This window comes from Hypomesus nipponensis, chromosome 15, assembly GCF_054491055.1.
Source record: "Hypomesus nipponensis isolate SF chromosome 15, ASM5449105v1, whole genome shotgun sequence".
In the NCBI taxonomy this organism is placed as follows: Eukaryota; Metazoa; Chordata; class Actinopteri; order Osmeriformes; family Osmeridae; genus Hypomesus; species Hypomesus nipponensis.
In genome coordinates, this window is record NC_140375.1 from 7,517,501 (window position 1) to 7,542,500 (window position 25,000).

The 25,000-nt window shown below is 50.7% G+C and overlaps 1 protein-coding gene across 3 annotated transcripts in view; it reads left to right on the forward strand.

The window, feature by feature from the left end:
• The window catches only part of dscaml1 (Down syndrome cell adhesion molecule like 1), a 68,523-nt gene that overhangs the window by 30,316 nt on the left and 13,207 nt on the right, over positions 1-25,000 (forward strand). For 2 of the 3 annotated variants that reach the window (XM_084674084.1, XM_084674085.1), the window contains exons 4-20: positions 9,493-9,639; positions 9,919-10,197; positions 11,866-12,141; positions 12,362-12,661; positions 14,748-14,890; positions 15,071-15,200; positions 16,646-16,924; positions 17,178-17,297; positions 17,817-17,993; positions 19,183-19,388; positions 19,615-19,711; positions 19,884-20,012; positions 20,335-20,502; positions 20,598-20,668; positions 20,998-21,238; positions 23,374-23,538; positions 23,700-23,876. In XM_084674084.1, coding sequence (XP_084530210.1) covers positions 9,493-9,639; positions 9,919-10,197; positions 11,866-12,141; positions 12,362-12,661; positions 14,748-14,890; positions 15,071-15,200; positions 16,646-16,924; positions 17,178-17,297; positions 17,817-17,993; positions 19,183-19,388; positions 19,615-19,711; positions 19,884-20,012; positions 20,335-20,502; positions 20,598-20,668; positions 20,998-21,238; positions 23,374-23,538; positions 23,700-23,876 — 3,105 coding nt within the window. Of the gene's footprint in view, positions 1-9,492; positions 9,640-9,918; positions 10,198-11,865; positions 12,142-12,361; positions 12,662-14,747; positions 14,891-15,070; positions 15,201-16,645; positions 16,925-17,177; positions 17,307-17,816; positions 17,994-19,182; positions 19,389-19,614; positions 19,712-19,883; positions 20,013-20,334; positions 20,503-20,597; positions 20,669-20,997; positions 21,239-23,373; positions 23,539-23,699; positions 23,877-25,000 lie in introns of all 3 variants that reach the window. The other variant, XM_084674083.1, reaches the window with a different exon arrangement.

The following is a 25,000-nucleotide window of genomic DNA, read 5'->3' on the forward strand; positions in this document are numbered from 1 at the left end:
TCCTCCCTAGGCTGTCCTTTCCCCTCCTCTCCTCCCTACCTCCTTCTCTTCCTTCTCCCTTCCATCTCTCTCTCTTTCTGTCTCTCCCCCCACTCTCCCCCAGTGACATTGGGCTAAAGTGGGACAGAGTGCAGGGGCAGTGAGGCAGAAGAGAGAGAGACTCAGTGAGACAGGCCTATGCTACAGTGGATCTCCTATCACACACACACACACACACACACACACAAACATGCACTCATACACACACACACACACACATACACAGCCCTCTAGCCCTCTAGCCCTGGCCAGGGGGGACCCCTCATGTCAACCCAGCTCTACTCTGCAACATCTGTGTCTCCTTTGGCTCCCTCCCTCCCTCCCTCCCTCCCTCCCTCCCTCCCTCCCTCCCTCCCTCCCTCCCTCCCTCCCTCCCTCCCTCCCTCCCTCCCTCCCTCCCTCCCTCCCTCCCTCCCTCCCTCCCTCCCTCCCTCCCTCCCTCCCTCCCTCCCTCCCTCCCTCCCTCCCTCCCTCCCTCCCTCCCTCTTTCCCTCCCTCCCTCCCTCCCTCCCTCCCTCCCTCCCTCCCTCCCTCCCTCCCTCCCTCCCTCCCTCCCTCCCTCCCTCTCCACTCCTCCCTTCTTCCCTCCCCTCCCTCCCTCCCTCCCTCCCTCCCTCCCTCCCTCCCTCCCTCCCTCCCTCCCTCCCTCCCTCCCTCCCTCCCTCCCTCCCTCCCTCCCTCTTTCCCTCCCTCTTTCCCTCCCTCCCTCCCTCCCTCCCTCCCTCCCTCCCTCCCTCCCTCCCTCCCTCCCTCTCCACTCCTCCCTTCTTCCCTCCCCTCCCTCCCTCCCTCCCTCCCTCCCTCCCTCCCTCCCTCCCTCCCTCCCTCCCTCCCTCCCTCCCTCCCTCCCTCCCTCCCTCTTTCCCTCCCTCCCTCCCTCCCTCCCTCCTTGTCGTCCTTATTTGGGTCTCTGTTGCCAAGATGCCCAGCAACAGTGGCAAGGGCGCATCATCACGGGGAGGGAACGGGGGGGATGGAGGCGTGCATATGGACCCATACCTTCCTCCCTCCTCTCTCTCTTTTCCTCCCTCCCTCTCTTCTCTACCTTCCTCCCCCCTCCCTCCCTCCCCCCTCCTCTCTCTCTTCCTCCCTACATAGGGCGTTCACACACCCAGGCCTCCACGTTCCTTTCCTTCTCTGTGACCTCTGCTCCTCTCTGCCTCTCCTCCTCTGGCACAGTTTGGATGGTGGTGACTGACCTGGACAAACACACACACTCTCACGCAGACACACACACCCACATTCATTCACTGGCTTTATCGATTAGTGTGAGAACTTGCTGTGTTTTTGCAACTGTGTGGATAAGATATTATGATGGAGACAGAGTGTGAAAGTTGACACACAGTGCTGCTGTTTGTGTGTGTGTGTGTGTGTGTAAGTAGGCACATGCACACACACATACACACACAAACATACATATTTACATACACCTCCAGACTGACCTGCGGCTAGCCAGCTGATACTGTAGAAAGGCCGTTTCATAAAGGATGTCATGTGTGACAGGGAATCACTCTACTGTGGTGATTCTGTGGTCAGTATGTGTGGTCTACATGAGGGGTGTGTGTTTGTATGTGTGTGCATGCAGGCATGTGTATATGTGACCTGTGGGTTTGCTGTTTATGTCTTCGCATTATGTCTTTGTGTGTGTGAGTGTGTGTGATGCATTAGATATGGTCTCCTATCCTGGCCGTCTCATAGTAGCTGAACATGTTTCTATCTATTATCTATGAGGGTAAATTATTGAAGACACAGCGACACAATGCACTGCATGTTGACAAGCTTGTCCCTGTGTGAGTGTGTGTGAGTGTGAACACAACTGCACACTGTCTGCTCCTAGTGGTCAGAGAAAGAATGAGATGGAGAGGAGGAGAAGAGATGGAGGAGAGGAGTAGAAATGCAGGGTAGAGGAGGAGTGAAGGAGGAGAAGACGAGTGAAGGAGGAGGAGAAAAGAGGAGAGAGGAGGACATCATTGCAAGAGGAGAGGAGGAGAGGAATGAAGACATGATCTGTCTTGAATCAACAGCTACCCTATTCATCCCACCATCCATCCATCTGTCAGCCACTTTCCTCCATCCCTTACTCCATCCCTCTGTCCCACCCTAACCTTCTCTCAACTTCATCTATCCCTTTCTCTCCCAATCCCTCTCTCCATACATCCAGCTGCTTGAATATTTATGGCCTACTAATTAGGCTTGCTGAGGTGTGGGAGAAACCCTTAGACATGACGGAGGGAGGGAGGAAGGGAGGGAGGGAGGGAGGGAGGGAGGGAGGGAGGCAGGCAGGCAGGCAGGCAGGCAGGCAGGCAGGCAGGCAGGCAGGCAGGCAGGCAGGCAGGCAGGAAGGAAGGAAGGAAGGAAGGAAGGAAGGAAGGAAGGAAGGAAGGAAGGAAGGAAGGAAGGAAGGAAGGAAGGAAGGAAGGAAGGAAGGAAGGAAGGAAGGAAGGAAGGAAGGAAGGAAGGAAGGAAGGAAGGAAGGAAGGAAGGAAGGAAGGAAGGAAGGAAGGAAGACATTACTCTTAGACATTGCTGAGACAAGGAGGAAAGGCAGACACATCATTCCAGCTGAACCATGAAAACGTCTTTGAATTTGAATGGAAAGAGTAGAAGAGAAGGAATCATGCATGAGAGAGAGGTGGGGCGGGTGGAGGAGGTGAGTGAGTGAGTGAGTGAGTGAAGGGGTGACGGGGTAAGGTGGGGTGAAGGGGTTGAGGAGGGGGGCATGCTATTTAAAAGAGGTTTCCAGATTTCCCTTTTCCAATACAAGCTGAATCTTTTAGACACTTCAGTGGAGAGCAGAGGACGACTTGAAACAACAATTGTAGTTAAAGAACTGAAAGAAGTGAGCAGAGGAGAGGAGGAAAGAAAGGAGTAATGGAAAGGCGAGGAGAGCAGAGGAGGAAGGAGTCATATAATAGAGCAGAGAAGAGAGGAGATCTGTAGAGAAGAGAGGAGAGGGCAGAAGCAGATAAGAGAAAAGATGAGAGGAGAGGAGGGGAGGAGTAGATAGAAAAGAGTGGAGAGATGAGAGGAGGAGGGAGCCTGTATTGATTACTCACTAAAGCTCTATTCATTTTCATTCATGGGCCTTTGTAATGGGTGGTTAATATAGCAGGTGTGTGTGCGCGTGTGTGTGTGTGTGTGTGTGTTAGTAGGCTACAGGGAGGAAAGGATGATTTAAGAGGCACGTTTTATTAGAATCCAATCTTTATTACCCTTCACCCCTCCACACACACACATACATAGACACACACCTCATAACCCTGGATGTTGGCAAAGACAGGGTGGGGGAGTTAATTACATGTTGGACCAGAATCGACTCACAGCTAGACAATGTGGTGAATTTGTGTGTGTGTGTGTCTGAGTGTGGCACACCCAACTGTGTGTGTGTGTGTGTGTGGACATGGTTTGATATGTGTATGTAAACATAAGTGCTAGCATACACGTGTGTGTATGTGTGTGAGTGTGCGTGTGTGTGTAACAAAAAGAGTCGGTTCTGGTTGCTTGGAAACTCAAATGAAATAGCTTTTAGTAGACCTTCCTAGACCTCAAAATAGGCCCATGGTAATTATCAAATAAATTAGCCTTTCTCTCTCTCTCTCTCTCTCTCTCTCTCTCTCTCTCTCTCTCTCTCTCTCTCTCTCTCTCTCTCTCTCTCTCTCTCACACCATCACGTACACACACACACGCACAGACACTCACACCATCTCATCTCTTTTTCTTCGTTTGTATCTCTCTCTCTTTTCAGGTCATTGCCACTGTGTTCAGTAACCTGGCTTTCAAGGTGTTTTGGCTGACTGTTTTGCCAGCCTGTTCTGGCTGTGCCTTGGTCTGTGAAGGTGTTGTGACTAGTTTTCAGAGCAGGATTGGAAACTGCTCAATGTGTAGACTGAGAGTGTTGTGACTGTTTTTCCTAGCTGTTGTGACTGTCTGTCTCACCAGCTGTTTTGATTGACTGTTGCCAGGGTAACCAGGCGGGGGAACTCTGGGCCATGTGCCACATTACTATTTAATTGGCTCTGCCCCTGTACCCACGGCGACCGGGTATCCAAGGTTACTCTACACACCCTATCCACTGCAGAACATGTCATGATGCGTATGTGTCTGTGTGTGTGGATGTGTTTTTGTGTGTTTCGTGAATAAACCTGGCTTCAGAGCTATGACAAGAAATCTTAAAAGTTGTAGACAAATAATTGAAAGTTGACCATTGTCTTAATCTTGTATTTTTAACATTAAATTATAAAAATAATTTAATGAAACAAAGACTGAAAGCACGGGCTGTTTAAGGTTGATTTAATCTCTTCAACTGTGGTTTTGAGCTATCCATGGTCCTGAAGAGCCAAGTCATGAGGCTTGTTCTGTGATGTGTGTAAGATGAAAGGCACTATGAAAATAGTTCAGCATGGTGAATTTGCTTGTGACAACAGAGAAAGAACGACAGCTATTTATAGAACAACAAACACTAAGGTGACTCACACACATACATTAACATGCACAGCGTGTTTGTTGAATGTATGTGTGTGTGCGTGGCGTGTGTGCATGATAAGACGAATGTGTGTATAGAGTGAGTAAGTGTGTGCAGAGTGCGTGTGATAGCAAGCAAAATATGTGTGTATGTGTGCACAGTGTGTTTGATAACAAGCAGAATGAGAGTGTCTGTGTGTGTGTGTGTGTGTGTGTGTGTGTGTGTGTGTGTGTGTGGAGACAGTTCCATAGTTGTGATGGATGGGGCTTTACCCAGCTGTGTTTACATCTCTCATATATACTACCCTATGCTTCACTTCATATATGGAGCCTGTGTAAATAGTAGTACATACACACACACACACACACATCGCCGACACACATACATGCACAAATATAAAAACTGACACACACATCATAAAGGCACACACACATTGTAAAGGCACACACACACAAGTCATAACAGAGACACACATGCATGTCGTACATTCATATTGCCACAGCAGAATGTGGGACAAGTTATACCGGTTGAGTGGATGTACAGAGAGGAAGAGGGGAGGTGTGTGCCTGTGTGAGCGGGGGGGGGGGGGGGAGGGGGGTTGGGGGGCGGTGGTCTTGGGTGCGGGGGTTAGGGGGTTAGGGGGGTGTTAAAACAAGAAAAAGATGTAGGCCTACACAGCTTCAGAGTCAACAAGGGAATGCAGAGAGGTGGAGGGAAAGAGATAGAGATAGAGAGAGAGGAGAGAAGATGAGAGACAGAAAGAGACAGGGAGAGAAAGAGAAGGAAAGGGGGAGGGAGAGAAAGTCAGGCAGAATAGATCATTACAGGGGGAGAAACATGTAAAGATTGAGAAAACAGCATGCAAAATCAGAGTGTGACAAAGAGATAGAGAACGGGATGACAGTAGACATCTTCCAGGTTTTGTGGAGCAAACAGGACATCATCATCTTGGAACAGGAAGTCCTCATGACTCCAATGTTGCTGAGCTTCCTCTACTTAAACAAGCTAGACAACACTACACTGATTGTAGGTGTCTGCTAACTAAGGGCCACCCTCTGACACACTCTTTCTCTCCTACACGCACACACACGCACAGACACACACTGCAGTGCCAACACAGCGCCCCCTACCCAGTAGCTGTCACGTGACAACCAGGCCCTAGCAACAGGGAGCGAGGGAACGATAGACTAGAGCGAGGCGGGCAAAGGAAACAGAAGGGATGACTGTTGGAGAGAGCAAATTTAGAAATAGAGAGAAAAAGAGAGAGACAGAGGTGGAGAAAGAGCTGGAGAGAGAAAGAGCGAAAGAGACACAGAGAGAGAGAGAAATCATGAGAGAGATAGAGGTAGAGTTAGAGCAAGAGAGAGCGAGAAAGAAAGAACAAGAGAGACAGAGAGAGAGAGAGAGAGAGAGAGAGAGAGAGAGAGAGAGAGAGAGAGAGAGAGAGCGGGAGGGATGGAGAGAGCAGTGTAGCATTAATAAATAATGAGGTCGACAGTATGAATGTCTAGTTATCGTCATAGAGGTAGAGCCTTTATTTGCATGAGGAGCAGATTCACATACACACCCAGATGCCATTTCCTCTCTCTCTCTCTCTCTCTCTCTCTCTCTCTCTCTCTCTCTCTCTCTCTCTCTCTCTCTCTCTCTCTATCTCTCTCTCTTTCTCTCTCTCTCTCTCTCTCTCTCTCTCTCTCTCTCTCTCTCTCTCTCTCTATCTCTCTCGCTTCCTTCACTCAGTTTTTCTCCATTTCAGTTTATCGTTGACATCTCTGATTGTCCTGCTGTCTGTATACATTTCTATTTTCTTTAATGTTTCTTGTAGCCCCTCCCCCCCCTCATCTCCCTCCCTTCCCCCTCTCATCTCCCTTCTTCCCTCCCCTATATCCTACTCCCCCTTCTCTCTCTCTGCCACCCCTAATAAGTGATAGAGGAGGAAGAAAGGATTCCTTCATTTACATTCTAATTTTCATTTGTTGTTGTTGCTCTGTTTGACCGTTGCTCCTCCCCCAGTCTTTCAGGGGACCAGTTAAAGCATACAGAAAGATATACTGAGATATTTTTAGACATATTTTCTAATGAAAAACTCACCCCTCCCCTCCAACCTCTTTTATCTATCTCTTTATCATTCTCTCTATCTTTCTCTTACCTACCCAAAACAAACTAACACAGACATGCATGTGGTCACACACACACACACACACACACACACACTGACCCAAACACCATTGTCTGTCCTCACTTTGGGAGCACTGGAAACTGCTTTGCTTGGGGGGTGAAACTCCTCTTTTGGTTTATGTGTGTGTGCATGTGTGTGTGTGGACCTCCCTATACACAACTATCAAACTGCTGCTTTGTTCTCCGCTTGGCTTGACAGTCTGCCCCGGGCTGGACACACCAACACAGACCATCACTGACCATGGAGGAGAGGAGAGATGGAGAAGTGGAAGGGGAGGTGGAGGAGAGGAGGAGGAGAGATAGAGAGGTGGAAGTGGAGGAGGGGGAGAGATAGAGATGTGGAAGAGGAGGAGAAAATGAGAGGTGGAGGTGGACAAGAAGGAGGAGAGATACAAGGGTGGTGGATAAAGAGGAGGAGGAGAGATAGAGAGATGGAGGTGGAGAAGGAGGAGGAGAGATACGAGGGTGGTGGAGAAGGAGGAGGAGGAGGAGAGATAGAGAGGTGGAGGTGGAGAAGGAGGAGAGAGGACAAGGAGAGGTGTAAAGAGGAGCATGGGAAGAGAAGAGGGAAGAGGAGGTCACAGAGAGGATAGGAGGAGAAGAGTGAGAGAGTGGATGTTTGTATTTTGTTGGTACACACACACACATACTCCTGGAGGCTGAGCCAGACTAGACCAGTATTGATCTGCTCTGCCAACATGAAAGCAGTGCTCCGGACGAGAGGAGAGAACTAGACACATGTATCCTCAGGCCTCTCATTCCTCTTTCTCTTTCTCTATCTCTGTCTCTCTCTCTCTCTCTCTCTCTCTCTCTCTTTTGGATTATCTCTCTCTCTCTCTGTATCTCTCTCTCTCTCTCTCTCTGTATCTCTCCCTCCCTTCTTCCCTCCCAATGGCATATTTCTCCCTCCATCCCTCCATCCCCTCATCAATCTCCATCTGTCCTCGTCCTCCCTGAGCGGTCCTCTTCTCCGATGGCCATCCCTCTCTCTCCCTCTTTCTCTTTCTTTCCCTCCATCTTTGTTCCTCTCTTTCTCTCCCTCTTTCTCTCTTTTCATCCCTCTCTTTCTCCCTCTCACTAGCTCTCGCTCCATGCGCAGGTGTAACGTCCTCCCCAAGAGATGACAGGAAGGATGGAGGGAGAGGAGGGAGAGGTAAAGAGAGAGTAGTCAAGGGTGAAGAGAACCGAGAGATTTAGTCTTTACACCCTTCCTGTCACTCTGGGTTATCACCCTGGAGGGAGGAAAGGAGGGAGAATGAATAGGAAGAAGGGAGATGGAGAAAAAGGAAGTGAAGGGGGGCGAACGAGAGGACGATGGAAATCAATTGAGAGGGATGAATAAAAAGGGAAGGAGAGAGAGGGGGTAGAGAGGGAGTGACAGTGGAGGGGAAAGAGCAAGGGAGGAGAGAGAGAGAGAGAGAGAGAGAGAGAGAGAGAGAGAGAGAGAGAGAGAGAGAGAGAGAGAGAGAGAGAGAGAGAGAGAGAGAGGAGAGCACATGTGTGTGAGAGAGAGAGAGCTGCCCTCCTCTGTGTGGTGTTGTGACAGGGTAGTACAGGGTTAACCTCACCAAGTGCACATTATCCTGTAAGGCTTAATACAGGCCCTGGAACAATAGAGCAGGCTGGCAAATTACAGCCTGCATAGGCCAGCCCTCAGCATGACAACACTTAGTCACACACTCACTCACACACACGCATACAGACACATACACACACACTCACACACATAGCACACCAGTTTTGAGTCAGGAAACTCTGTATCCTGCCCCTCGCCCCGTCGACAGATCCAGCTTGTTAGAGTGATGTAGTGTGTGTGTGTGTGTGTGTGTGGCAGGCAGCCAGTTCTGTCTGTGCTTTAGTAAATCTCCTTTGGATGGAGCCATAAAGAGCATAGATCACCATCCTTCACACCAACACACACACACACACATACACACAGTTTAAGACATGATCATATTTAACTTTGATGTCCTGATGTAGACCTTTAATAACCCCTGACCTCACCTGTGCATGTTTGTGTGTGTGTGTGTGTGTGTGTGTGCTGTGTGCGTGCATATGTGTGTGGGCACGTGAGACTGTAATCCAACATTACACTAGTACAGGTCTGTACCGTACTGTTAACAATACAGAGACACTGTAAACACAGCTATCTTCCTCCCGAACAATGTGTACAAACAAACACATACACACACACACACACACACACACACACACACACACACACACACACATGCATATACACATACAGGAATCCTCTCTAAAACCTACAAACGTGGTCTGAAATAACCCACTGGAGAATACATGAACATTGAGAGATGCGTAATAAAAAACGGAAACACAGAAAAACACTTTGTCTCTCTCTCTTTCTGTCTCTCTCTTTCACTCTCACTTCCTCTCTTTCTGTTTGTCTTTCTCAGTATTTCTCTTCTCTATGACATTTATATAAATCTCAGACTGACCATGTACCCACTGATGTGAAATGAACATGACAGTAATCTACTGTTACAATAACACACACATGAAATATTCACTTCTCTCTCTCTCTCTCTCTCTCTCTCTCAATCTCTCTCGATCTCTCTCTCGATCTCTCACTCCTTTTCTCCTTCACTTAATCTCACCACCTACTTTAAGTTTCTTCCAACAGCGTAAATCATCAAATGGACAGAACATGATAGCTGCTCTCTTAAAAGCTCTCCTGTGGACCTGCTGGTGTGTGTCTGTGTGTGCATCAATGTTAAGTAACCTGGAGATTGTGGTAACACACTGACCTCTCCCCTCTTCTCCTCTCCTCTCCTCTCCCCTCCTCTCCTGCGTAGGTAATCGGTTCTTCCTGACGTCGTTCGGGGCGCTCTACATCTCGGAGGTGCAGAAGGAGGACGCTCTGTCCACCTACCGCTGCATCACCAAACACAAGTACAGCGGAGAAACTCGCCAGAGCAACGGAGCCAGACTGTCTGTCATGGGTGAGACACATCACTGTGTGTGTGCGCGCGTGGGTGTGCATGTGCATGTGTGTGCGTGGTCTTGTTGACTACAAGTTCTCTCAAGAATAGTGCAACAAGGAAAATGTGAACTTGTGGGGACATTTTCTTGGTCCTCAGTTGTGACTTGTAGTGGGTTTTAGTTCCAGGTTTGGGTTAGAATTAGTGTTAGGGTTAGAATTACATTATGTTTGTAGGTCAGTGTCTGTGTGCTGTGCCATATGTAGTGTGTTTATAACGTCCCCCCCGCTTCACCCCCAGACCCTACAGAGTCCACCCCCTCGGTCCTGGACAGCTTCCAGTCTGGGGAGGTGCAGGTGGGGGCCAGCGTTGAGCTCCCCTGCGTGGCCTCCGGCTACCCCAACCCCACCATCCGCTGGCTGAAGGACGGCCGGCCGTTACCGGCTGACTCCCGGTGGACGCGGCGGCTCACGGGCCTCACGGTGAGCGACCTCCGCCTGGAGGACAGCGGGAACTACATCTGTGAGGTCACCAACAGCTTTGGCTCCAAGGAGGTGACCGGACACCTGAACGTCATAGGTGAGACACACATACACGGGGACATGCACACATATAGGTGCACATGCTCACACACACTCACACAGAGGACCAGTATCAGCAGCATGGTGATCCGATCCTGAACACACACACACACACACACACACAGGCTCTGACTCTATCCTTTGCCCATACATGATACACAGACACACAATCACACATGGTCACTCACAATACATACACAACACACATTAATGAATCCATAATTCCATGCACATATTAATCACTTATTTTCTTTCTCACTGTATAAAACTATACAGTGAGAAACTGTTCCCATAGATAATGCCATGATAATCCTATGCTCTTTTGTAAAGCTCTTTTGTAAAGTCGCTTTGGATAAAAGCATCTGCTAAATGCATAAATGTAAATGTAAGATAATGGATTACAAATGTCAGCAGTATGGCAATGTGTTCTATCATGCCAGTAAAGCCAATATCATTGAATGAAAGGGCCTTACAATAGCAGTCCTCAAGCTTAGAACCCTAGAACCGCTCAAGAGCAGAACAAGGTGAACACACACACTTCCACCAACCATCGTCCGGTATGTGTTACACCAGCTCCCGGCCTTGACACCTCTCATCATCCATGCCTCATCCATTCATCCACCCATCCCTCTGTCAGAAGTGGACAGAGCTGTTTACCGAGGGATGGGTGGAGGGAGGGAAGCGAGGGATGAATGGGAGGAGAAGGAGAGATCGTTTAAGAGCTGGTGTGTCTCCTGTCAGGCATGTGTAGTCTGGAGCCTGGACTCTGCCTAGAGCTGATATATGGAGACAGCCATCACACACAAACACACACACACAAACATTCGCAGGCTCAAACACACACGCACACACACAGCGCACACAGGTTGAGGTAGGATGAAATAGAGGGAAGAGGGGAGGGGGGGGGAGGGGGGAGTGTGGGGGAGGAGGGGGGAGGGTGAGAGAGGAGAGGGGGGAGGGAGGGGAGGGGGAGAGAGGATGGAGAGGAGAGGAGAGGGTGGGAGAGGAGAGGGGGGAGGGGAGGGGGAGAGAGGATGGAGAGGAGAGGGGAGGACAAGAGAGAGTGGTGGACAAGGGTCCGTGTGGCTGCAGGCCACATCACTGGTGAGCACACAAACCTTCCTTGACAGGGCAGGGGAGGACACACACACACATTAGCATCCTCGCAGAGCAAAACCACACACACGTATTAGCAACCAAATGCAAACACAATTTAATGTGCACTGACTTGAACACACACACACACACTCACTCACACACACACACAGTTTCAGCCCCCCTCTTCTCCACCAGCCTATGACACCAGCTGCTTTATTGCTCAGTGACATTTTCTCTCCCTGCCTGTCTCCCTATCTCTTTGTCTCTGTGTGGCTCATACACTCAGACACACACACACACACCAAACCAGAGCTTGGAATCTTGTGTTAAAAAAGAGGAATAAAACATTCCTAATGGTAATCTCTTCTGTTTCCTCCACCGTCAAAATGTTCTGTTTTCTATCTCTTTCCTCTCCTCTCCACCTCTCTCTCTTTCCTCTGCTCTCCACATCTCTCCCTCTCTTTTCCTCTGATCTCCACCTCTTCAAATCTGTCTCTTCACCTCTGCTCTTTCCGTCCCTTTCCACACATCCATCCCTCTCTCCCCCACCCCCCCTCCCCTCCACCAGAACCGTTGAGAGTGACCCTGTCCCCTAAGAACCTGAAGACTGGTATCAGCAGTACGGTCATCCTGTCCTGTGCGGTCCAGGGCTCCCCTCACTTCACCGTGTCCTGGTACCGGAACACAGACCCCGTCTTACCGGACCAGCACTTCTCCATCCAGGGCTCGCACAACGAGACGCTCTTCATCTCCGCCGCCCAGAAGAGACACTCAGGGGCATACCAGTGCTTCGCCACCCGCAAGGGCCAGACCTCCCAAGACTTCTCCATCATCCTGCTGGAGGGTGAGTGTGTCCGAGCGTAGGAGCGTGTGTGCACGTGTGTGTAGGAGTGTGTGTTTCAATTTCAACTGAGAGTGGGTCTCTTATCTTTGGTCTCTTGTTTTCCTCTCTGTTTCTCTGCTCCTCTCTTCCTCTCCTTTCATTTCTCTTTCTCTTATTCTCCCCCCCTGCCCACCCCCCCCCCCCCCGCGCCCTACCCCCCCCCCTCCCCCCTGCCCCCCAGACGGCACGCCCCGAATCGTGTCGTCCTTCAGCGAGCGCGTGGTCGTCCCAGGCGAGCCCTTCTCCCTCATGTGTGCGGCCAAGGGCGCCCCGCCGCCCACCCTCACCTGGACCCTGGACGACGAGCCCGTGGCCAGGGACCCGGCCCGCGTGCGCGCCAGCCAGTACACGCTCTCCGACGGCAGCACCGTCTCCCACGTCAACGTCAGCGCGCCCCAGATCCGGGACGGAGGGGTGTACCGCTGCGCCGCCCGGAACTCCGCCGGTAGCGCCGAGTACCAAGCGCGCATAAACGTAAGAGGTGCCTGTCTACTTTTCAATATCAGCTACCGGGTTCTGATACCCCAATAACCCACCCCCTCCTCCCCTTCAACCCCCAATCCCACCCCTTCCTCCTCTATCATCTACCCCCCTGTCCCTGTTTGTGAGTGGATGTGTGTGTGTATCCTTGTATGTGTGTGTGTTTTACACGGCTCTATTCTGTTTCTACTCTGTCCTGCTGTGCTCTATTCATTTTTATTCTACTCAACTATACATTCCTGTAAACCAATTTCCACTCCACCCTACTCTACTTTCCTATGTTCCATTCTATTCTACTGAGTTGCACTCTACTGTGCTCTACTGTTCTGTTTGGTGTTGTTTGTCTGCAAGCCCTCCACCATGCTGTTCTGTTGGCCCAGACCATAATATGAGTGTCTATCACCATGGTGAGGACATTGAGCACACAGAGAACAGGGCTTGCCTCCAGAACAGAACCATCCAGCACAGAGGGAGAGAATGAAAGAAAGAGAGAGAGGAAGAGAGGGAAAGAGAGAGACAGAGACAGAAAGAGAGGGAGAGGGGGAAGAGAGACAGTGTGAGAGGGATAGGAGAACCAATACATAAAGAAACAGATGGTTAGACAGAGGTAGAGAAGATATGAGAAAAAGAGGGGAGAGGAGAAGAGAGGAGAGCCAGTGTGTGTCACAGGAGTGATGGTTAACTCTAGTGACGGGAATATCGTTGGGGGCAAAGAGGATGAAGAGTGACACTGATGGCCAGGGTGTGATACCACTCACTATACCTCTCCTTCTCCCAGTCTCTCTCAACACTCCAAACAGTCTCCCTCTCCCTCTCCCTCTCCCTCTCTCTCTCTCTCTCCCTCTCTCTCTCTCTCTCTCTCTCTCTCTCTCTCTCTCTCTCTCTCTCTCTCTCTCTCTTTCTCTCTCTCTCTCTCTCTCTCTCTCTGAGGTGTAGTGTTATGACAGTGAAGTCAGCTCTAAGAAGACATGCCAGAACGATCATTGGAGTGAGAATGAGATCCCTCGTCTTAGTCCCTGCAGTAACACAAGCTGACACACACAATGGCCCGCACACACGCACACACGCACAGAGGCCTGCACGCACACACATGCATACCCTCGCATACACACATTCGTCATAAACACACAAAAACGTTTATTGTGTGTGAGTGTGCGTGTGTGCGCATGCGTGTGTGTGCATGCGCGTTGTGTGTGTGTGTAGCTTGGAGACAGTTCCTCGTGAATAATACATCTGTCTTTGACTCGTCAGTACTGTGACTTCAAAGACCAACACATGGAGATAGTGACGGGGGAGAGAGAGGGCTCGAACGAAGGAGGGAGAGAGAGGGGGGAAGAGAGGGATGGATAGAGAGATAGACAATGTCACAAAGCCAGAGAAGGTCAGACCGGCTCAAAGCACTATTTACTCTGCTGCATCTCTTCATGCCTAGATATGCTGGCCATCACTCTGTCGGTCTGTCTGTCTAGAAGCATGGCTGTCTGTAAGCATGGCTGTCTGTAAGCATGTCTGTCTGTCTGTCTGTAAGCCTCTCTGTCTGGTAAAAATGTGTCTGCCTGCCCATTTGTCTGTCTGTCTGTCTCTTTGTCTGTCTGTTTGCCTAACTGTATGTTGGTCTGTCTCGTGAATAATTCATCTGTCTGTCTGCCTGCCTGTCTGTCTTGCCATTGCTCGGTCTGTCTGTTTCCCTATATGTATGTATGTCTATCTGCCTGTCCTTTTACCTGTCTGTCTGTCCTGTTCCTATGGAGGATATTCCATCCCTCCCCCCTTCCTCCCCCACCCCTCCCTCTCCCTCCCTCTACCAAAATTCCAATTCTAGTTCACCACACTTTTATCTGAATATGTTCCTTTCCCCTCCTCCCCCTCCTCCTCCGCATCCTTGTGTTTCTTTCTTTTTCCTTCAATCCACCTCTCTCTTTCCCCCTCCCCCTCCCTCATCTCTTTTTCTATTTTCCTCTCCTGTCTCTTCCTATCTCTCTTGTTCCTCCTCTATCCCTACTACCTCTCTCCCCCTCCCTCTCTTCGCCACTTCCCTCCCAACTTTCCCCTCCTCTCCCTCCTGTCTCCCCCCTGGTCTCTCTCAGGTCCTCCTAGTATCCGAGCCATGAAGAACCTCACAGCCATAGCAGGAAGGAACACTTTCATAAACTGTCGTGTGATTGGCTACCCGTACTACTCCATCAAGTGGTTCAAGGAAGGGCTTTTGTTGCCTGACAACCATCGCCAGGTGAGATATGGTCCATGTAAACAACAACTTTATTGACTCGAACACTAACAATTCCTCAAACATGACCCAACCTCAATACAAACACTCAGCAACACTTTATCTCCCTCTATGTCCTCTTCATGTCTCCCCCCCATCAATAATACCATCCTCTATAACTCCCCCCCCCCCCCCCCTCACCAGGTGGTGTATGAGAACGGCACCCTGAAGCTCAGTGATGTTCAGAAGGGCATGGACGAGGGAGCGTACGTTTGCAGCGTGCTCATCCAACCACAGCTCTTCATCAGCCAGACTGTCTACGTCACTGTCAAAGGTCAGAGCTCACCAGGGTCTGAGAGAGAGAGAGAGAGAGAGAGAAAGAGAGAGAGAGAGGAGAAAGAGAGAGAGATAGAGAGAGAGAGAGAGAGAGAGAGAGAGAGAGAGAGAGAGAGAGAGAGAGAGAGAGAGAGAGAGAGAGAGAGAGAAAGAGAGAGAGAAACAGAGACAGAGACAGAGACAGAGGGATTGGAGAGAGGACGAGAGAAAACCGGGGCTGTAGAGTGACAGGGAAGTGAAGAGAGATAGAGAGGAAGGGAGGGAGGGCAGGGAGAGAGAGAGTTACAAGGTAGAAAAGGAGAGATCTGTAGGTACTGAGATGAAGAGAGAGGGAGGAAGAGAAAATAATTAACAAGAGGGGGGATGCAAGTAGAGAGAGAGGGAGGTAGAGGTAGAGAAAAAGGGATGCAGAGAGAGAGAAGAAGAGGCAGAAATAGAGAATAGAGAGAGAAAGAGAAAGAGGGAGGTCAAGGTAGAGGGATGGAGAGATAGAGAGTATGCATTGCCTCTAATACTCCCTGATTAAGGGGTGGAGTGGCCTACTGCTCCCTCTCAAACACTCAGCAATTACACTGGGCAAGGGGGCTATTGTAGAGCTGTGTGCGTGTGTGTGTGTGTATGCATGTGGGTCTCATATAAGAATCACACAGCTAGTGTGTTGTTTGTTCTGCTCTGTGTATTTGTGAGATGTGTATTTGTATATGTGCTTAAATTTGACATTAGATGTCTTTGTATTTATGAGATTTGGTTTGTGTGTATGTGTGTGTTTGGCATTAGAAAACAAAACTGATGGAAGAGTGAGGTGTGTACTGTTTGTTTGTTAGAAGTGTGTGTGTGTGTCTCGCCATGTCTGTGATTTAATTAGATGAATTTTAATGAGGCCCAGATTACCCCCCCCCCCCACCCCGATGTCTCAGCTGTAACCTCCACCCCCAAACACCACCCCCACCCCTATCACCATGGCAACACCATTCTCTCCCCCTACGGACGGGGCTCTAATTAGAGCAGCGGCTATTATGGGATGGCTGGATGAAAGTAAGGCTGGGGGGGTCGGGGAGGTCATTGGTGTGTGTTAGCGTGTGTGTGTGCATGTGTGTGTTGAGGGATCCTTTGAGATGTCCAGGATTAGACTTATATGATAAGAGCATGCTCAACAGTTAGGCAGACACCAGCCACCCTAGACCTGAAGCAGCCCACTTAACAACTATCTCTCTATCTCTCTCTCCCTTCGCCTCTCCCTCCCTATCTTCCTGACTTCCCCTGACTGTTTCCCCCCACGTCTTCACTATGGCCCTGGATGTTTATAATTCTCCAATTAATAACTCCAATATTTCACTCTCCTCTCTAACTCATCCTTCCTTCCTTCCATCCGTACCTTCTCACCCTCCCCTACCCACCCCCTCTCCTCCTCCCCCTGTCCCTCCCCCTGTCCCCCTCCCCCAGTGCCCCCCCTGATACAGCCGTTTGACTTCCCCCCCACCTCCATCGGGAAGCTGATGTACATAGCGTGCGTAGTGTCATCCGGGGACATGCCCATCCACATCACCTGGCGCAAGGACGGCCAGGAGATCGTGCCCTCGTCGGGCGTCAACATCGAGACCAAGGAGTTCATGAGCTCGCTGCAGATCTCCAAGGTGTCGCTCAAGCACAACGGCAACTACACCTGCATCGCTAGCAACGACGCCGCCACCGTCAGCTCAGAGAGACAGCTGACTGTGACGGGTGAGGACAGGGGAGGGATGGAGGGAGGGAGGGAGGGAGGGAGGGAGGGAGGGAGGGAGGGAGGGAGGGAGGGAGGGAGGGAGGGAGGGAGGGAGGGAGGGAGGGAGGGAGGGAGGGAGGGAGGGAGGGAGGGTGACTGGTGAGGAGGGAAAAGTAGTGGAGAGGGGCAAGAGGGGAAGGGGAGAGTATGAAAGACACGGTCATACCCCCCATAGAGTCCTTCTAACCTTTGACCTCTGCACCCCCAACCCAGTGCCCCCCAGGTTTGTAGTCCAGCCCAACAACCAGGATGGCATCTACGGCAAGGCGGGGGTGCTAAACTGCTCTGTGGATGGATACCCGCCCCCCAAGGTCATGTGGAAGCATGCTAAAGGTAAACCAGGTACAGACCCGCACAGTGGAACTCAGTTCAACTCAATAGAACCCAGTAGACTTCAGTAGAACTGTGTACAACTCAGATCTCTGGTGGATTTAGTAGAGCTTTGTACAGATCAGTTAAAAGTCAGTAGACCTCAGTAGAGCAGTAAAAATATCAGTATCAGTTTTTTCCTTTTTATTTTACTTTCATAGATGCTGAAATCATCTGGATTGGCTATCAGTTGTTTTAATGTCCTTGTCCTTGTGTTCTCTTACTCCCTCTCTCTCATCCTCCCTACTCTACCTCTCTCTCATCCTCCCTCCCTCCCTCTCTCTCATCCTCCCTCCCTCCCTCCCTCTCATCCTCCCTACTCTCCCTCTCTCTCATCCTCCCTCCCTCTCTCTCATCCTCTCCCACCTTCTCTACCTCTCTTTTTTACATTCTTAATGTCCGAACTCATCTCTCTCCATTTCCCTCCCTCCCTCCCTCTCCCCAACCCCCCCCACCCCCACCCCCACCCCCACCCTCCCCCAGGTATAGGTAATCCTCAGCAGTACCACCCGGTTCCCCTGACAGGTCGAATCCAGATCATGGGGAACGGTTCCCTGCTGATCCGTCACGTTCTAGAGGAGGACCGAGGGTTCTACCTGTGCCAGGCCTCCAACGGAGTGGGCTCTGACATCAGCAAGAGCATGGTGCTCACTGTCAAGAGTAAGTCCTGTCACATACACACACACACACACACACACACACACACATACACACTAACACAAGCACACCTATACACGCACACACATGCCACTGATGCAGATTGGAAGCGTATGATGCAGTTATATGTTCATTTAGCAGACACAATATAGATTGACAGAGGGAGGGGGAAATGTGGGTGTGTGTTTGTGTGTGTATGAGAAGATTGATCTTCAGTCTCTAGAGATCTTCAGACTATAAAAAAACACTTTGTCCTTAATCCTTATCTGTAATCAATCTCTATGCACTGCTCTGCTCTGACCCCTTGCAAAACTACCTTTATGTATACACACACACACATCTACCTGGATTTGCTGCTTGTTTCCTACTCTCTCTTTCTTTTCTCTCTCTGTCTCTCTCTTTCTCCCTCTCTCCCTGGTGTTAGTGTTATTGATTGAACCCTTCCTCTCTTCTGCCTCCCTCAATTCTGTCTGTTCCACTCAGCGGCGAGGAGGATGAAGCGAGAGAGAGAGAGAGAGAGAAAGAGAGAGAGAGAGGGAGAGAGAGAGAGAGGGAGGGAGGAATTGAGAGGAGGGGGGGCAGTATTAATAAGTGATGAAAACAAAACAGTGAGACTCTGTCCAGATCGATTGTGCGTGCGTGCGTGCGTGTGTGTGTGTGTGTGTGTGTGTGTGTGTGTGTGTGTGTGTAAAGGATGGTGTGTGATTGATTGAAGAGATAGTCAGAGAGCAATAGAGTGTATGTTCTTGGATGTTCATCCACTCAAACAGGAAGTGGACAGAATGAACATCATACACACACACACTCACACACACACACAAACACTCACATGCAGGACGCACATACAAACATACTCTATTACTTTGCCTGCTTATGTAAAAATGTGTCCTCTTCTCATTTCTCCCTCTCCTTGTTCCTCCACTCTATTCCTCCTCTATTCCCTCCACTCCTCTTTCACCTCTCCTTCCACCCATCTTGTTCTCCGCTACCTGTCATTCCACTTCTCTCTTCCTCACACCCTCTTTTACACCCACACCCTTCCCTCCATCCTTTCCTGTCTCCCTCCACCCTTTGCTCCCTCTCTCCCACCTTCCCTCATTCCTTCTATCTTTCACTCGTTCTTCCCTGCGTCCTCCCCTCTCCTCCCTCCTCCCACCCCTCCTCCCACCTGTCCACCTCCTCCCTCCTTCAGTCCCAGCGATGATCACCTCCCACCCCAACACTACCATGGCCATCAAGGGCCACGTCAAGGAGCTGAACTGCACCGCCAGGGGGGAGTGGCCTATCATCATCCGCTGGGAGCGGGGCGACACGGTCATCGACCCAGACAGGAACCCCCGCTACTCCATCACCACCAGCCCCAATGAGAAGAGCGATGAGGTCCTCTCTACACTGAGGGTATGAACGCACACACACACACATAGACATAGACAAACATACACACAAACATACACACACAAATACTGTCTCACACACACATGCATGGACAGACACACATACAGACATCAGCATTAAAAGAGTACAGTACTGCCACCAGATAGTCCTGACACTCTTTAGTGTATGTGCATGTGTGCGTGTGTGTGTGTGTGCGTGTGTGTTTGTACTTGTGTGTGTGTCACTGCAGTTGAAGCCAGCAGAGAGAGGTGACTCTGTCTTCTTCTCCTGCCATGCCATCAACTCCTATGGAGAGGGTCGAGGACTGATCCAGCTCACCGTGCAAGGTATGGACACAAAACTGGACATATACACATCTTCCTTTCTACCTAGACCACCAACTCTGTTCTTTAGCTGCCTATTAGCATATTGGCTCATCTCTCCTTCTTTCAATCTCTTTCTTTATTTCTTTCTTTCTCTCTCTCTCTAATTCCCTCTCTCTCCCCCCCTCTCCCCCAGAGCCCCCAGACCCCCCAGAGCTGGAGGTGAGGGAGGTGAAGGATCGCAGTATGAACCTGCGCTGGACTCAGAGGTTTGACGGCAACAGCATCATCACCAGCTACGACATAGAGTACAAGAATAAGACTGGTAGGAAACACATACACCACCACATATTCAGCATGATACTCTCTCTACCTCTCTCTCTTCTAACCTCTCTCTACCTCTCTCTTCTTTTGACTTTCTGTCCCTCTCTCTTTTCCTCCCTCCCTCCCTCTCCCCCTTTTCCCTCTCTGTCTTCTAACCTCTCCCTGCCTCCCCCCCTTTTCCCTCGCTGTCTTCTAACCCCTCCCTCCCTCACCTTTCCCTTTCTGTCTTCTAACCCCTCCCTCCCTCCCCTTTACCTCTCTGTCTTTTAACCCCTCCCTCCCCTTTCCCTCTCTGTCTTCTAACCTCTCCCTCCCTCCCCCAGACCCCTGGGAGCTGAAGCATGCCACCAGGAAGATCTCCCCCACCAACAACCAGGCCAACATTGTGGAGCTCCACCCTGCCTGTGTCTACAGCATCCGCATGTACTCTTACAACAAGATTGGCCGCAGCCAGCCCAGCAAGGAGCTCACCATCAGCACCGAGGAAGCGCGTGAGTCTCACTCACACAGATATACGTGCAATCACACACGCACACACACACCTTCACGACTGTGTTGCACACACTGATGCCTCCTCTTTCTCCAGAGCCTGAGGGCCCGCCCATGGAAGTGATCCTCCAGCCAATGACGTCACAGAGCATCCGTGTCACCTGGAAGGTAAATGGTTGATTAGGAAGGACAGGAAGTCGCACACTGAAACCCTGGATCTGTCTTGATAGAGTGTCTGAAAACACACACGTCATCTTTTTATGAGCCCATCTCCCCCCCTCTTCTCTCTCTAGGCCTTTCACCATCTTTCTTTCTCTTTCCCTCTCCCTCCAAGTCTTTAGAAATGAAACATTTAATATATTTTTCATCTTTCTCTTGTTGCGTTCCATCCTTCTCTCCCCCAACTCCCCACTCTAAACATCCAGAAAAAACCTACCCAAGCAAACACGGTATAATGACTGTCTCTCTGCATCTTTCTCACACCCCTTTCCACCCAGGCCCCCAGGAAGGAGCTCCAGAACGGGGTGATCCGGGGGTACCAGATTGGTTACCGTGAGAATGGGCCGGGCAGCAGTGGTCAGTACAGCATTGTGGAGATGAAGGCGACGGGTGACAGTGAGGTGTACACCCTGGACAACCTGAGGAAGTTCTCCCAGTACGGGGTGGTGGTCCAGGCCTTCAACAGGGCAGGGACGGGCCCCTCCAGCACCGAGATCAACGCCACCACGCTGGAGGATGGTAGGAGGCGCACACACACACACACACAAGCAAACACACGCACAAACATGCATACAACACTTTTTCGGACTGAGGATTCAATGAGGAATTCCAGTTATCCATCCAAGAGATCTTCATAGCTCCAAATCCTTCTCTTCCTTCTCTTCTCTTCATTCTTTCTTCATTCTCCTTCTCTTCATTCATTCTCTATCTCTCTCTCTCTCTCTCTCTCTCTCTCTCTCTCTCTCTCTCTCTCTCTCTCTCTCTCTCTCTCTCTCTCTCTCTCTCTCTCTCTCTCTCTCTCTCTCTCTCTCTCTCTTTCTCTCAGTAACACACACACAGTTGGCTGAAACCCTATTGGTCCACAGCAGACGCAGCCCTCTAGCTCAGCCTAAAGCCTGTCGCCGTGGTGACAGTGATTGTGATGGCCATTATGATAACAGTGATAATAACAAGCATACTAAAAATAATTATAATTAGCTTGTCTTCCTCTCTCTCGATCTATCTCTCTCTCTCTATCTTGCTCTCTTTCAATCTCTTATTTTCTCTCCTCTCTTTTTCTTTTCATTTCCTCTTTTCCTCTCTTTCTTTATTCCTATCATTCACCCTTTCTCTCCCTCTCCCTCTCCCTCTCCCTCTCCCTCTCCCTCTCCCTCTCCCTCTCCCTCTCCCTCTCCCTCTCTCTCTCTCTCTCTCTCTCTCTCTCTCTCTCTCCCTCCCTCCCTCCCTCCCTCCCTCCCTCCCTCCCTCCCTCCCTCCCTCCCTCCCTCCCTCCCTCCCTCCCTCCCTCCCTCTCTGCCTACTTCCTGCCTTAATTATCCACAGCTGAATGCATTGTCTGCCTGCTCCCACTTTTCATCTCTTCCCTCTTCTCTTGCTCCTGCTTCAAGCCCTTTACTCTCCTTCTCCTCCCTCCCTCCATCTAACCCAAAACCCCTTCCATTGACATCGCTCCTCAATCTCTTCTCACCTTTCTGGCCCTGGACTGTTTTCTCTCTTCTCCTCCTCTGTCACTCCTCACCCATCCTTCTTCTCTCTCATCCCTCTCTCCCTCCCTCTCTCCCTCGGCTGGGCTCTGCGCTAGCTAAGCGTGGATGTTGTCGGTGTGGGTTGTGTTGCTGTAGGTGGTAATGATGGCTGTTTGGTGTCGTAGTATTTTGACTGTTTTCTCCACTGGGATTCAGAGGAGAGCTTGACCCAGGGACTCCTCCCCTCCCTTCATCCCTCCATCCATACATCCCTCCCTTCTCTCCGTCCATCCCTCCCCTCCCTGAATCCCTCCCTCTCACCAGCTGCACATACCATGACGGAGCCAAAACTCTCTCTCCCTTTCATCTCCCCGTCCTCCCTTTCTCTCTCCTTCTCTCTCTTCCGTTCACCCTCTCATCCACTCTTCCTGTCGCCTCTTCGTTTCTCCCCCTCCGACACAAGTCTGTTCTGTTCATCCTCAACACTGTGGCCTTTCAGACACTCTGCCCTGATTGGCTAGCGAGCCAAGGCACTAGTGGCGTGTGTGTGTGTGTGTGTGAAGGCACCTGTTGAGTTTCAGACAGAGGGGTCCTTCACAGAGGAGCGTTCCTGCAGACAGGAAGAGCATTTATCTCCTCGGAGACGTTGTTTTAGAGACCGGTTTGAAATGGAGATCTTTTTGGTGGTCAGAGGAGGGTTCTGACAGTTGTTGACCCCAGTTTGAAGGTCGTTGCCCCCTCTGTGAAGGTTGTGATCCAAACTTGAGTGCTGTTGACCCTAGTGTAGGCATGTGAAGGTCGTTGAGCCAGCTCACTCTTTTCTCTCTCCCTTCTCCTCATTCTGCTTCCCTGGTTGTGTTCAGGGTTGCTCAGCGTGACTCCCAGAAGGAACCATGTGTACCCATACTACAACCTCAGTGTGACTCATCACTCCTGATACTGTGCATCTGAATATTGTGAATTCTTAGACAGAATTAGAATTTGCATCTCCCTCAGAGATTGGCAATACTAATATCATCCTCTTCCTGCCCACCCCTCCTCTTCCTCCCCCTCCCCTCCTTCTCCCACTCTTTCTCCTCTTCCTCTTTTACCCACTCCCCCCCCTCCTTATTTGCCCTCTCCCCCCTTTTTCTTCCTCCCCCTCTTTCTCTCCTTTTAACCCCCCCCCCCCTTTCCGTCCCCCCCCAGTCCCGAGCGAGCCCCCCCAGAACGTGCGGGCCATCTCGGTGACGTCGGACGAGGCCGTCATCACGTGGGTGGAGCCGCCCCGGGTGACGCTGCACGGCGTGCTGAAGGGCTACCGCGTCGTTTTCTGGTCGCTATTCCCCGATGGAGGTGGGTGCTGCCGGCGGTCACTACTGCTTTGAGCTCTGACCTTCCTGCTTTTACCTTTGTGACGTTTCCCCTCACATATACTTGCATCCTGACGACCTCCTACGAGGAGCTGGTTAGAATAGATCACTGGGAAATAATGGAACCCTAACCTCAATCATAGTATGAATCCTTCTCCCTCCCTCCCTCCCTCCCTCCCTCAGAGTGGGGGGAGATGCAGAACATCACCACCACCAGGGAGCAGGTGGAGCTGCGCGGCCTGGAGAAGTTCACCAACTACAGCGTCCAGGTCCTGGCCTTCACCCAGGCTGGGGACGGGGTCCGCAGTAACGTGCTCTACATCCAGACCCGCGAAGACTGTGAGTACACACACACCGATACACACACACACACACACAGATACACAAAGACACTTTTGGATACTGGGCAGGACAGGGGGTGATAGGAGTGAAGATGAAGGCGGAGGAGGATGGAGTAATGATGTCCCGACTGGGTTTGGGCGGTGAGGCTGAGGGAGGGGTGTGGATGAAGGGAGAATGGGAGGGATGATGTAAAGACAAGGAGGGGGATGAAAATGCTAATTAACCTTCTTATGAGCCATTACCAGTTCTAATGAGCATGACAAGGCCAAAGGGTGTTCAGCCACCTAAGGGTGTGTGTGTGTGTGTGTGTGTGTGTGTGTGTGTGTGTCCAACTCAGCACCCAGAGCACAAAGAGAGGGATTAATTCTTTGTGGCTTAGAGTGAATTCATTTTGTGCTTACACTGGTGGGTGTTAAATACAAGCCATCGCCCCCCCTTCCCCCATCTCCCGGAGGCAGCAGGGCTGGGGGGCTGCTGTCTGGTGATGGAGGGATGGAGAGGAGGAGAGGAGGAGAGGAGGGGAAGGAGAGGCTCAAATCTCAGGAGTGTTGTTATGGAGAGGGCTTTTATTCTGTCTCTCCACCCCTGTCTGCGGCCTTCCATGGGCTCTCTGAGCATGGCTGTGCGTCTCTGTGCTCTGTGTGTGTGTGTGTCTGCGTGTGTGTGTGTGTGTGTGTATTTGTGTGTTTGGATGTGGCAGTGAATGGGTGTGTGTCTGTATGGTTGTGTTTGTGTTGGGTTCTGTGTGTGTGTGTGTACGTTTATATGTGCGTACGTGTTGGGGTGTGTGCCAATGTGTGTGTGTGTGTGTGTGTGTCTCTGTCAATGTGTGTGTGTTTGTGTCCTGTACTGTAAGTGGCTCGTTACTCTCTCTCTGATGTGTGCTGACAGTGTGTCCAGAGGCATCCTCTCCACGTATGTCCAAGAGAATCTCTCTCTTTGTCTCTCCCCCTCTCTCTCTCTCTCTCTCTCTCTCTCTCTCTCTCTCTCTCTCTCTCTCTCTCTCTCTCTCTCTCTCTCTCTCTCTCTCTCTCTCTCTCTCTTTCTCTCCCCCCTCTCTCTCTATCTATCTCTCTCTCTCTTTCTCTCTCTCTCTCTCTCTCTCTCCCTCTCTCTCTCTC